Source organism: Globicephala melas, chromosome 1 (genome assembly GCF_963455315.2).
Source record: "Globicephala melas chromosome 1, mGloMel1.2, whole genome shotgun sequence".
Taxonomy (NCBI): Eukaryota; Metazoa; Chordata; class Mammalia; order Artiodactyla; family Delphinidae; genus Globicephala; species Globicephala melas.
In genome coordinates, this window is record NC_083314.1 from 60,832,374 (window position 1) to 60,845,640 (window position 13,267).

Genomic DNA, 13,267 nt, shown 5'->3' on the forward strand with positions numbered 1-13,267 from the left:
CTACAGGTATCAGAGAGAGCATGGCCCTACTGACATTTTGTTCGGGGATGCCTAACTGCTAAAACTGTAACTCAACAACTATTTTTGGTTTTAAGTCACCCAGTTAGTGGCACTTTATTACAGCAGCCCTAGGGAACTAACACACCCAATCTTGTAGCTCTAAAAACCATTTATATGCTGAAGATTCCCAAATTTATGTCTGTGGCTCACACTACTTCTCAACTGTTTACTTCCCATCCCCACTTGGAAAACCAACAGACATCTCAATCTCAATGTGTCCAGAATGAATTTCTGACCTCCATCACTTAACCTCCACCTCCAGGCTGCTCCATCTCTGTTGACGGCAACTCCATCCTTCCCCCTGCTCAGGACAGTAGTCCTGGAGTCAACCCTGACACTTTTTTTCTTATACTCCACATCCAACTCATATTACTTATGAAATATAGCCAGAATCCAACTCTCTCTCACCTCCTTCACTGATTGCATCCTGGTCCAAGACACCATCATCCTCTGTTCAAATTTCTTCCAATTCCACTCCTAGTAAAATTCAAAGTCCTTGCCATGAGCTGTGAGGCCCTAGACGAATCCCCTCTTCTCTCTTATCTCTTACCTGTCTGACCCTGTCTCAGACTGCTCCCCTGGCTTGCTCGCTCTGCTCCAGCCTCCCCAGGTTACTCGCTGTTCCTTAAAGATGCAAGGCACACTCTTGCTTTAGATTCTTTGCCCTAGCTGATCCATCTGTCTAGAATGCCCTTTCTCAGACATCTTAATGATTCTCTCCCTCACCTTCTTCAGGTCTTTGCTCAGGTATCAAATTCTCAATAAACCCTATCCTAATCACCCTATTTAATGTCCTCTGCATGCAGATCCTCCTTTTCCTGCTCTAATTTTGGTTAGAATGTAAGTCCCCTGAGGGCAGGAATCTTTGTCTCTTTTGCTCACTGATGTATCTCAAGAGTACTTGATATGTGCTCAACACATAGTTGCTGTAGATAAAAACACGTATTAATATGTATATTTGGATATATTTATCAAATGTTTAACTGCATTTTTGCTTTAAAATTATATCTTGAAAATCATGAACTAATACATCCTTTCTATAAAGAATTCAATACAGAAAGTGTATAAAGTAAAAGTGCCTGTTTCCACTAATCCACATTCAAATGTAATCACTGTTTCTGGTTTGGTGTGTGAAAATTGATAAAGGGAAACCTCACTGAAATAAATTCGGGAGGCCAGAGGAGGAGCCCTCAGGCAGAATCACTGCACCTCAATCACAGGAAGAATTGTCAATTACAGACAGAGGAATCATCAACAGGAAATCATCATCACCTACAGGTCCCAACAGGGAAAGATGAACATTGTATCTCCTAAGAAATCAACTACCCCAGCAATTCAGCCAATGAGAAACCGGTCATCACTCTGAATTCTCACTTTTCTCCAATGGACTGTCATTCAAAACAACCCCTCCCAACTTCCTTTTTTAAAAAAAAAAAAAAAAAGATTTATTTTTGGCTGCCTTGTGTCTTAATTGTGGCATGCGGGATCTTCACTGAGGCATGCGGGATCTTTCGTTGCGGCGCGCGGGCTCTTCGCTGTGGTGCACGAGCTTGTGGCGTGTGGGTTTTCTCTTCTCTAGGTTGAGGCACGCGGCCTTATTTGCCGCGGCATGTGGGGTTCCCTGACCGGGGATCAAACCTGCGTCCCCTGAACTGTAAGGCGGATTCTTTACCACTGGACCACCAGGGAAGTCCCCTTTTTTTTTTTTTTTCTATAAAATAACGTTCCTCTCCTTTGTCTGTTGGACTTCCCTGTGGTTTTTGCTGTGGCTTGCTTGTCCTGAATTGCAATTCTCTGCTATTCCTGAATAAGCCCATTTTTGCTGGTAAAATGACCCACTGTTTCATTTTTAAGGTCAACAGGTATATACTCTTCCAGACATTTTTTAGTGCACATGCAAACATGCACACAGACACATATATGTTTACAAAAATGAGATCTTACTAGTTATATATTTCCTGGAACTTTTAAATTTCCTATATCATGGGCAGCTTCCCATTTCAGCACAGATAGATCTATTTCATTATTTTTGTCTCGTGTGTTCTACTGCATGGATAGCTAAGATATTTTTTAATGATGAAGTCACTCGTCTGTGGAGATGATTTATTACCTAAAGTTTAATTCTAGCAAAATGTCATCAATTTTAACTTGAGAACTGAGATATCTGGCAAAGAGATTGTTCCAGTTTACCTTTACCTATAAATAAATTATAAGAAGAAAAGTCATTTGTAAATAGTATTACTCATGAACAGATAATATAAGAAAATAAGTACTTTTATATTACCATCTAATAAAGGTCATACTAGAGAAGGCCCATTTATTTTGAAACTATATATATTATATATATTAACCAGAGGCCACTCTTTACCATTTACTAAACTAGTTTGGGACTGTAAGGTCAGAGCTCTTTGGATGACCCATTTGTGCTTCCCTGTCCTACTGCACCCAGAGATAGACACTGCAGATACAGGTCTGACTGAAGCATGGCAAGGCTGCAGAGGCAGCAGGGTGGAACACAGTTCATATAGTACTTATCCAGTGGCTGGGAAGTCCAAGACCGAGGTGCCAGAAGATCTTGGGTCTGGTGACGACCTGCTTTCTGGTGTGCATATGGCTATCCTTTTGTATCTTCACAAGATGGAAGGCAGAGAGAGAGAAGCAAAATCTCTTGCATCTCTTCTTATACAGGTACTCATCTCATTTATGAGGGCTCCATCCCCATGACCTAATCACCTCGCAAAGGCCCCACGTCCAAATGCCATCATATTGGGGATTAGGCTCCAACATGTGAATTTTGGGGAACACAAACATTCAGTCCACTGCAGTGTGTGTAAGTGTATGTGTGGGTACACATAAGTGTACCCACACACCTGCATTTATTGAACACTTACTATGTGTGGTATTTTCATTTGTTACTTCATTTAATCTTCACAAGGATCTAGTGAGTTAAGTACAAGCATGGTCCCCAGTTTACAGACGTGGATACTGAGGCAGAGAAAAGTTACATAAAATGTTCTGGTGGAGGCGGGAGAAAGGACTGATTACAGAATTGAAGTTCTCACCTTTGAATTTGACGCACAGAGGTCTCTGTCCACTAGCAGCTCAAAAGTCATTAATGGGACTACGAAATAATACAAATAAAATGCCCAGTAGGGACATCAGAACATAGTAGGAGCCCAATATATATTTGTCAGATCTGAATATCTGTGTACTCTGTACAGACCATCTTTAGAAAAAGTTGCCTGGGTTTAACCAACAATTTTACACACATAACCCACCATCCTAAAAGCAACATGTTTCTATAGAAATTTTCAAATGCCCGTATCTCCTGTAATTTTGGACAGATTCTTCTCCCTTCTCTTTTCCCATCCTATACACACACACAAACACAGAGCAGATGTTGCAAGGTGAGGCTGTTGCAGGTGAGGTCTGCAGCCCATAGAGTCATGGATGGCTTCACTCACAGGTAGACACAACCCAGAGTAAAACCCACCCCCAAGAAACCAGCTTGTGGGAACACTTGCTCCCTCTTCCTTTCCTGGTTTTCAGTTTTCTAGAGCTATTTTATCAGTCATATTGTGTCCATGTCTTCTTTTGTAAGACTCCTCCAACATGTTCTGGAAGCATGCACAATGCAAAGGCAGAAGAGAAAACTGCTTATGTACGAGATATCACAAAAGAAGAAAGAACTGAGCTGGAGGTTTGAAGGCTTGTTCTCCAACTAATGGGTCCCGGCCACGTGCATCACGATCACCTGGGGGTATGTGACAAGATGCAGAATCCTAGAGTGCCATCCCAGACCTGCCATATTCGTTAGTGGAACAATTCTCAAGTCTAACATACCCTTTTAAACAAAGAACAAATATTTGATAACAACCTTTTAGTATCCTGAAATGAAATTTATAATAACATAATCTACTTACATATGGAATTTCAAAACTTCAAAATGATACTCTTAATGTTAATAATCATAATGAGTGCTTAATTCACATTTCTATCCATAACTTTTCTCACCCAGAGAAAAGCCAAAGGATCTGTAAGACATCTGGCCTCCTGTTTCCTCTCTGAACTCAGATTCTATTTCTCTACCTCTTACTCATGCTTCTCAAGCCACACTCGTCTGACTGTCCCTTTAACAACCTAAGGATGTTGCCTCCTCCGGGTCTCTGCACTGGCTCTTCTCCATGCCCGAAACACTCTTCCCCAGATGTCTACTTGGCTGACTCCCTCACTTCCGTCAAGTCTTTTCTCAAAAGATACCTTCTCAGGGAAGTTCTCTGTGACTACCCTATTCAAGCCCCATCCCTACTTCTGAGACTTCATCTTCCTTTCTCAGCTTTATTATTTTTCTTAGTACTTATCACTACCTAAAATAGAATATATTTTGCTTTTTTATTGTGTCTTCACCCAAATATCAGCTCCACGAAAGCAGGGATTTCTTTCTTGTTTCCTGGCATATTGTGGGTACTCAGAAAACAGTTGTTGAATGAATAAACACCAAAATTATACTCATTTCAATATGTTAACCCTACTAGATGACACTATAAAGTGGTCAGACACTTGCAGTCATAGATAGGGTCACTGTGAACATGACATATAAAAATGTAGACCTAGTCACCTAACTTGTATTGGTAAATCTGATACCTTAAGTGACAGTGATTTTCCAAACTGATGAACAAATCTTGGTGAAGTCTGAACAAATCAAAGTACACTCTTCCCTCAGTTTACACAGTAATGGCATTCCTGAACACACTGGTGTATAACAGAACCATGCAAGACAAAGCAAACAACACCTTTGTGATCAGATTAAGATAGTTTGATTCTAGACTCAGAAAATGGTAAACAGTTTTTTTTGTGGGTCCTTCAAAAGTCACAGCGTTCTTTTTGCCTAGGACAGTCTCACATACTTCAAGACATCTGGTATCCTTGGCCCCCACCCACTAAATGCCAGGAGTGCCCTCTAATTATCGTGACAACCCCCAAATGCTCCCACAGATTTCCAAAATGTCATATTGAGAACTACTCAGTTCGATGCTTTGTGTTCCGAGTAACAGAGAAATAAACCCATATAAGCTTAAAAAAATATTTGTTGGGTCCTGTAACTGATGGGTCCAGGGGTACATCAACTTCAGGGAAGGCTTCATCCAGGATCAAATACTTCAGCCAGGGCCTAAATTCTCCTATTTCTCACCCCCAACACATACCTTTCTGTACTTCCTAAGTTTTGGTTCCACCCAGCATTGTCAGCAAAATGTCCTTGAGGCTTCAATCTGACTGGTCTCCATGCCTGAACCAATTATGTGGTTGAGAAGGATGGGAGATGCTGACAATCAGAGTCCAACCCTGGAGAAGGAGGAGAGGTCAATTCTATGTAAACCCCATGGCTGACCCCTAGGGGGAAGCAATGGTTTCCCGAAGGAAATTTAAGGGTACACTGCCTGCAGGAAAGGGAATGGATGCTGAACAGCAAACAGCAGCTACCCACACTCCTGAAGAGTCATTCTCTCTGGGAATGCAGCCTGAAACTCAGCAGCTTAACAAATTTCCCAAGGGATTCTTTTGATTTTTTAAAAGAGCCTTATTGAGACATCATTTACATACCATAAAGTTCATCCATTTAAAATGTAGAATTCACTGTTTTTTAATATATTCACAGTTGTGTAACTATCACATGATCAAATTTTAGAACATTTTCATCATCTCTAAAAGAGACCTTGTACCCCATTATCAATCACTCGCAGACCACTCCACCTCCAGCCCTAGGCAATCACTCATTTTCTTTCTCTCTTTAGATTTACCTATTCAAGATATTTCATATAAATGGAATCATACAGTATGTGGCCTTTTGTGTCTAGCTTCTCCTATTTAGCATAAATAGTGTTTCCAAGGTTCATTCATGTTGTAGCATGTGTCAGCACTTCGTTCCTTGTTATGGCTGAATAATATTCCATTGAATAGGCCCCATTTTGTCTATCCATTCATCCACTGACAGACATTTGGGTTGTTTCTACCTTTTGGCTATTACGAATAATGCTGCTATGAACATTCATAAACAGATTTTTGTGTGGGCGTATGTTTTTAGTTCTCTTGGTTAGATATCTAGAAGTGAAATTACTGGGTCATAAGGTAACTTTATGTTTAACATTTTGAGGAACAGCCAAACTGTTTTCTAAAGTGGTTGCATCATTTGACATTCCCACCAGCAATGTACAAGTATTCTAATTTCTCCACATCTTCCACAATACTTGTTATTGTATTTTTCATTATAGCCACCCTGATGCGTGAAAGGTGGAAGCTTATTGTTTTGATATGCATTTTCCTAATGACTAATGATGTCCAGTAGCTTTTCATGTGCTTATTGACCATTTATATATCTTCTTCAGAGAAATGTATGTTCAGATCCTTCACCCATTTAAAAAATGAGTTGTTTACCTTTTTATTATTGAGTTGTAGAAGTTCTTTATATATTCTGGATACATGTCCTTTATCAGATATATGATTTGCAAATAATTTATCCCATTCTATGGGTTGTCTTTTCATTTTCTTGATGGTGTTCTAGGAAGCACTAAAGTTTTAGATTTTTATGAAATCCAACATATCAAATCTCTCTTTAATCACTTGTGCTTTTGGTGTTGTACCTAAGAAACCTCCAAGGGCTGCTTATATATCCCAAAGTTTGGGAACCAGAGGCCTCTGAAGACATACTTTATTTTTATTTTTTCATTAATATATTTTAAATGTTTTATTGGGTTAGGCCCTGGTCCTATAATGGTAAATAAAACAGATAGGGTTCCTATTATCATGGAATTTATGTCTACAAGTGGAGGTATACTATAAACAAATACATAGAAAAAAGATATATATATATAATAAATTGGGATATATTTTATATTGGGGATCTGAGAGAACAGAGGTTAGAAAATGTCATTTAGATTGGTCAGGGAGGACATTTAAGCTGAGTTGTCAAGGGTAAAAAGGATTCAGTGTGTGAAGAGTGAGGGAATAATATTCGATGTGGAACATGCAATATACTTCCCAGTTTTGCTTTGACTAGTTTTATGTGAACTGCTATATTGAAAAGATATTTTGTATCAACAATGTCTCATCATGTGTAGATTCTTCAAGCAGCATTTAGGATTCATTTGGATGAGGCCTTGCATTATCTTAGTTCAGAAGTCTTTGGGGGGAACCCCAAAGGAAATGGCTTATGAAACTGATTTGGGAGAAGAAAATTATTATATATCTTTTGTTTAAAAAAAATAATCCTTGCACAAAAGCAATGTCATGTTTTCACACGACTGTCATCTGCAGTATAGTTGTATAGATGACATCTATACAGTATCATCTATACAGTGATATATAGTAAAATAATTAATATTTTTTCTGTTTTTTTCTCTGTGTCTGACTGAATACTCCTCCCAGCTCAAGACTAGCTTTAGAAGAAAAAAAATTTAAGAGAGCAATTGAAAAAATGCATTTGTTGGCAACAATTTCTATCCTTGAATGCACAGTAAGTTCTGAGCTTATGAGCTATGGGAAGAAAAGCCTTTGTGATAAATAATATATTTGATAATGCACAGCAGGAGAAAAAAAAAGTTTTCAATTGAAGAGTTCAAAATGAAATAGAATAAGTCTGGGAAGGACCTCTCTTGCATCATGGGTGGATATGGAGCTGAAAGAGCCATAATTGTTTTTGATTCTCATTCTCTCATGCCAGTCTATGGCATATATTACCAGACCTTTCTTGAATACCAGCTTTCAAAAGGGTTTAGTTCTCTATGGCATTGGGTGACTTAACGTACATTCTCTCATTTCATCTTTTTAACTCTGCAGTATAGGCAGGTGTGAGTATGCCTATTTTATATATGAATAAGCTGAGATTCAGAAAGGTTAAATAACTCCCCCAGGGTCACAAAGCTTATCCAGTGTCTGAGTCAATGCAAGTGAAAAAAATAAACAGGGATTTCAGAATAAAAGTCTAAAATATGCTCTAGAACAGCCTGCTTCAAGCTCCTTCAAACATCTGGCTTACTGGTGACCTAGACTCTGAGAGGAGTTTCAGTTTTTAGTTTTTGACTAAATAGAGCATCTGTCCCATAGGAATACTAAGGCATCCGTTTACTTTTTGTGTCCCCATTATCCCATTTGTCCCTGAAGACAAGCTGGGTGTTTGGCAGGTGCTAGATAGTAAATTATCATTCTAAAGGGTACCTCAGGGTCCTAATGATAGTAAGGAAGCAGCTCCCACAGTGCCTATCTGTAGACAAGGGAATAACTAATGCATTTATCAAAGCAGATGGATTTCAGAGGAATTTGAATCCTGCTCTGGGCGTAGCATCAGTTTTTGCTGGAGTTCGGTGAAATGGGCTGTATAACTTCTTACCCGATTCTTTTGCTGCCCCATTTCTCTCCCTTCGTTTTTAAAGCAATTCTATTGTTTGCTTCAACTTTTTGTCCCCTTATTGAGGCTGCTCCACAGGAAACGCAGAAGGCTAGGGATGGTATAGAACGTGGGTAGTGAGGAAGGGGGAAAAAACCCAATATGGGAAGGAAGTGTTCTGTCCTCTGAACTGGCAGCACCCTGGTTTGTGTACTGTAATTACTGCTCCCCAGCCTTTTGGCTCAGAGGGAGAAGTAGCACTGTAAACATCTGTTTACATCCACCCTCCCACTCCCAGGAGCTGGGGGCTCCTCAAAGGCTGGCTTCGCGGGTTGATTCACTGTGATATTCCCAGGGCGCAGGACACTGCCTGGCACCAGGCAGACGCTCAGGCACGTTGGCTACGTGAATGAAAGGTGAGCAGGAAAGGCAATGCCAGGAGTCCACGGCGAGGCTGGAGGAGGAGAACGGGACTGTGCGGAGCCTACGGGAAGAATCCGAAAGTATAAGCGTGATGGAAAGACAAATGGAAAAGGGGACGTCCCAACGGCTGGAACTGGGACGGAGGAACGGGATCGGGGAAGGCCCGAGGAGGGACCACAAAGGTTTACGGGAGAGCAGTGGTGCGAGCCGAGAGGGTAGGGGCGAGACAAAGAGCAGCAGCTGAGGCCGATCGTGGGAAGAAATGGAACAGTGGCCGGGAGGGAGGGCAGACGCGAAGGAAGGGGCGTGAGGGATGGGAAGCGGCGGCGCCCGGGCGGGGAGGAGAGGCGGCGCGCGGGGCTCGGGTGGGGCGGTGCGGGACGCGGGGGGACTGGGGTGGCCGGCGGGCGGAGGGGCCGGGACGGCGGAGGAGGGGCGGGCGGCGCGGGCGGAGGAGGGGCGCGAGCGCCGCAAAGTTACTTGGCCTGCGCCCGGGCAGGGTCCGCGTGCTGGTGGCGGGGCGGCGGGAGGAGCGAAGCGGGTCTCGGCGGGGTGAAACCCGAAACCTCCGGTCCCCGAGCGCGGCCGGGAGGAAGGAAGCGGCGGCGGCGGCCGAGGCGGAGAGGCGGCCAGGCGGGGCCCTGAGCTGCCGCGGCGTCGGCTCTCGGGTGAGCGCCGGCGGGGGCGGGGGCGCGGGCACGGGCGGGGAGGGGGGCGCTGGCACGGTTGGAGCGTGGCCGAGTTCATTGTGCGGGGCGGGAGGGCGCGAGGGCACAGGCCAGGCGGGGTCTCTGCGCCCCCTTCCCCCACGCCTCCCCGCCCCCACGGCGCATAGCTTCTCTACGCGCCCCCTTGGAGGTTGGGGACTGTCCTCCTGGGCGCACTCCGCCTTGCTTCGGGGAGCCGGGGCTCTTTGTGGGAAGATCTTGGGGGCGCGCCCCTCCCCTGGGGCTAGGGGCCTCTGAGAGGCCCTTCCCACTAGCCCGCCCCGCTTTTCCGGCGCCGCCCGTAGCCCCATTCTGAGACCCCCGGAAAGGGAAGACCTTCGTGCGGGCCCGCGACCCGGCTGATAGGGATCGGGCCGAGGGGCTTTACGCCCCGCTCCGGGACAGGTGTGTGGGGCAAAGCGGCCTCGACCCTCAGCTGAAATCCGTGAGGACCAGGTGAGCTACATCTTTTCTGTCGGGGCTCAGGGCGCTGTCTCTCGCAGGGCGGAAGATGCGCCCAGAAGTCGCTCGGCCCACCTTAGCGCCGCCGGGTAGGCGTCTCTGTTCCTCAGGTCTTCGAGAGGGAGATTCGGTTAGCTTTGGGGGCACTTGGCCCACCTTCTGGGCCAGAGCTTAACTCCTGTGCAACCTTTTGACAAAGGCATGTGGGATGAGAATTGTCTGTTGGTTAACTGGGATGCTCTGGGGCGCTTCAGAAGGGTCTGGTCTCCAGTAACCACACACTGGTGTGTTGGCATCACTTTATCTCACATCTTTGAGACTATTTTTGTTTTTTATTGTACCTTTCATCTGTTTTGCAAAGTGCTTTCAAGAGCAGGTCATTTGATCCTACTGCCTGTGAAGGTGGTGTGGTTTTGGAGGGAAAGGACTTCAGCTCCTTGATGTGTCCAATTGGGATAATGATAACACCAGGCGAAGGAGGGGGGCTGGGGGGTGGCGGTGGAATGGGCATCACCGTAAGCCCTCCCCATCCAGCCAGCGCAGATTCCGCCTAGCCTCTTCTTCCCCAGTGACCTGGACCTGGAAATGAGCTTCCGAGAGCTACTGCGTTGGGAAATACTAGGTGGCTTTCCCTCATTATCCCTCTTGCTGCGCTGCCGAGACAGGTTAGGAAATGCCTTTCCCAGACCCCCAAAGCACAGAGAGGAGGTGGGAGGTACCTCAGATCGTACAGACAGGGGTTCTTCATCCAGCTCTCTGTAACTGGGATCCAGCCACCCATTTCAGTCACTTCCTCCACCGTGCCCCTCTTTTGCTGTCTTAGTCTACACTCATTTTATACTTCTAAGATGCTTCCAAGCACTTTTATATACACTTTAAAATCTCATTCACGTAACAGCCCTGTGAGATGGTGTGAGCTCGTTTTACAGGCGAGGAAACTGAGACTCAAGAGAGAAGTGCTCTGCTCAGCAAGGAAGGAGCCTAGACTGAACTCAGGTCTTTTGACTTGGCAGTGCTTTTCACGTGGGCTCCATCACACAGGTGGCTCCTGGAGCTCAGGATGTTCTTTTGCCCTACTGCTCCAGCGCCGTGACGGGAAGAATACGAACTTTTCCCAAGGAGGCCTGCTTGGCATTTAGAAACTAAGTCCAAGCCTCAGGTAGTCAAATCATACTCTTGTGTTGCAGCCCTGTGCCGCGGGGGTCAGGAACGAGGCCTGGCCTCGTGATCAGAGGGGCCGCGTTCCTTGTTTGGGTTCTGTGGAGGACCGAATGGGCTGAGCTGGAACTGATCTAAATGTCAGGCAAAGGAGGTACAGTTCTGTGATGTAAACTCTGCTGCTGGGGCCCGTCAGGAAGGCTGCGTGCAGGAGGAGGGCTGTGCGGTGCGGGGGGCGGGGGGCTGTGTGTAGAGCATGCCTTCCCATAAAGAGACAGGAGCAGGTAGGACAAGGTTCCAGCACACTGCCTGATCTGGATTTGGGGGGAAGCTGCAAACTTTCATGGAAGAAAGCTTCATGTTTGTAAAGTTGGCAACTAATTCAAAACATTTTTCGAAATGTGCCAGGCAACCAAATTATGTGTTCGGGCTGGTTGTGACCTGCAGACTGCGAGCCTGCAACCTTAGGAAGTACTTGCTGTCCTTCTGAGATGCAGTAAAGCATGACTGCAGGGGAGAAGTGGTGTCTTCTTGCTGTTTTGCTTGGAGAGCAGAAAACATCAACCAAGTTGGAGATAGCGCTCTGTGCTACCTGGAGTTTGGAAGAAGCATTGACCTGGTGACTCAGTACTTCATTCATTCAGCCAGTACTAATCTCATCTGTGATTCTAGTCCTACACCAAGAGAGTGCTCACACTAGTTGCTATCTGTTTCGCTGGCCAGTTTATGTGCATAGCAGGGCAGAGGATGGCATTCATGGCAGATATGTTCAGGGAACGATGGGAGCATAAAGGAAGGAGTTTTCAGTGTGGCCAGAGGTAAAACCTGGAGGTGCATTTGATTTGGGTTTGTGTTTGATTTTTACTCAAGTAACAGGTAAGACCACACCGTATTAAGAGCACAGTCTGACGTCAGCTAGCCTGCACCCAGCCCTGCCACTTACAAACCTGTGACCTTGGATAAATAATGGAAAGCATGCCAGGAATGTAGTAACTTTTCAAAATTATAGTTATTATAAAAGATTTTAAAAATATATAGGAAAATAAAGTTCCCTCTACCTCACCTCAACTCCCTCTCTCCATCTGAAAGGTAACCACTGTACCTGTATTATTTTCTAGGTCTTTTTCAATGCAGAAATAAATGCTCACCCAGTCTGGAAATACAGGTGAATATGAATACACAATATATAGTTTATTGATGTTATATTGTAAAACATGATAAAAATATTATTTGCATTTCCAACTTTAGGACCAACCTTAGTATATTGGATATACCTTTAAAAATACATAAGCGGGGGTCATATATAATTATATGCTCTGTGACTTACTTTTTTGATTTAACAGTAAGACTTGGATGTCTTCCAATATCAATATCATAGATACACGTCATTCTTTTTAATGGCTACATAGTATTTCATAGTACAGATGCGCTGTAACTCATTTAAACATTCTCCTACTGAGGGACTTTTAGATTGTCTCCAACTTCATCTATTATAAACAATTCTATAGTGAACATCCTTGTACGTAAGTCTCTGTGTACTTGTAGAGTATTTCTGGATAAAAGTTACTCTTAGCAGTGGAGTTAGTGGGTCAAAGGGAATGTGTATTTTAAACATTTATTTAAGCAGAATTCCCTGTGTGTATTGGGATCTGGAGACTGTGCAGAAAAAGAGATTGAATTTGTTTAATTACTTAGGTTTACTTTTTGGAGATAGGTAGTATGCATGAAGAATGACATTCAAAGGCTATAAAAGGTAACACCTCCCTCCTACCCTAGCCCTCTATTTCCCTTTTTGGGTACAACTAATTTTGCCAGTTTTTGTGTATTCTTCTAGAGACAGTCCATGAGTCTATAGGCCAATTAAATGTATCTTCTGTTTTCTTCCTCTAAAAAAATAAATATGGTAGTATGCTAAATACCCTCATTCTGCTTATGGAATTAAAAAAATTTAACCTGTATCTTGGAGACCATTCAATATCAAAGTTATGTGCACTTTAAGTGCTGATAGATTCTTCCATGTCTACCCTTAAAACAACAACAACAACAAAAAGCTTAATGAATTTACACTCCCTCAAAT

At 43.8% G+C, this 13,267-nt stretch overlaps 1 protein-coding gene across 4 annotated transcripts in view; it reads left to right on the top strand.

Moving 5' to 3' along the window:
* Positions 1-9,371: 9,371 nt before the first annotated feature.
* Positions 9,372-13,267, top strand: part of GPR161 (G protein-coupled receptor 161) — a 60,081-nt gene continuing 56,185 nt past the window's right edge. For 3 of the 4 annotated variants that reach the window (XM_060296774.1, XM_060296778.1, XM_060296782.1), the window contains exons 1-2: positions 9,372-9,531; positions 12,309-12,355. In XM_060296774.1, coding sequence (XP_060152757.1) covers positions 12,331-12,355 — 25 coding nt within the window. In that variant the 5' untranslated portion in view covers positions 9,372-9,531; positions 12,309-12,330. The remainder of the gene's footprint in view (positions 9,532-12,308; positions 12,356-13,267) is intronic. The other variant, XM_060296789.1, reaches the window with a different exon arrangement.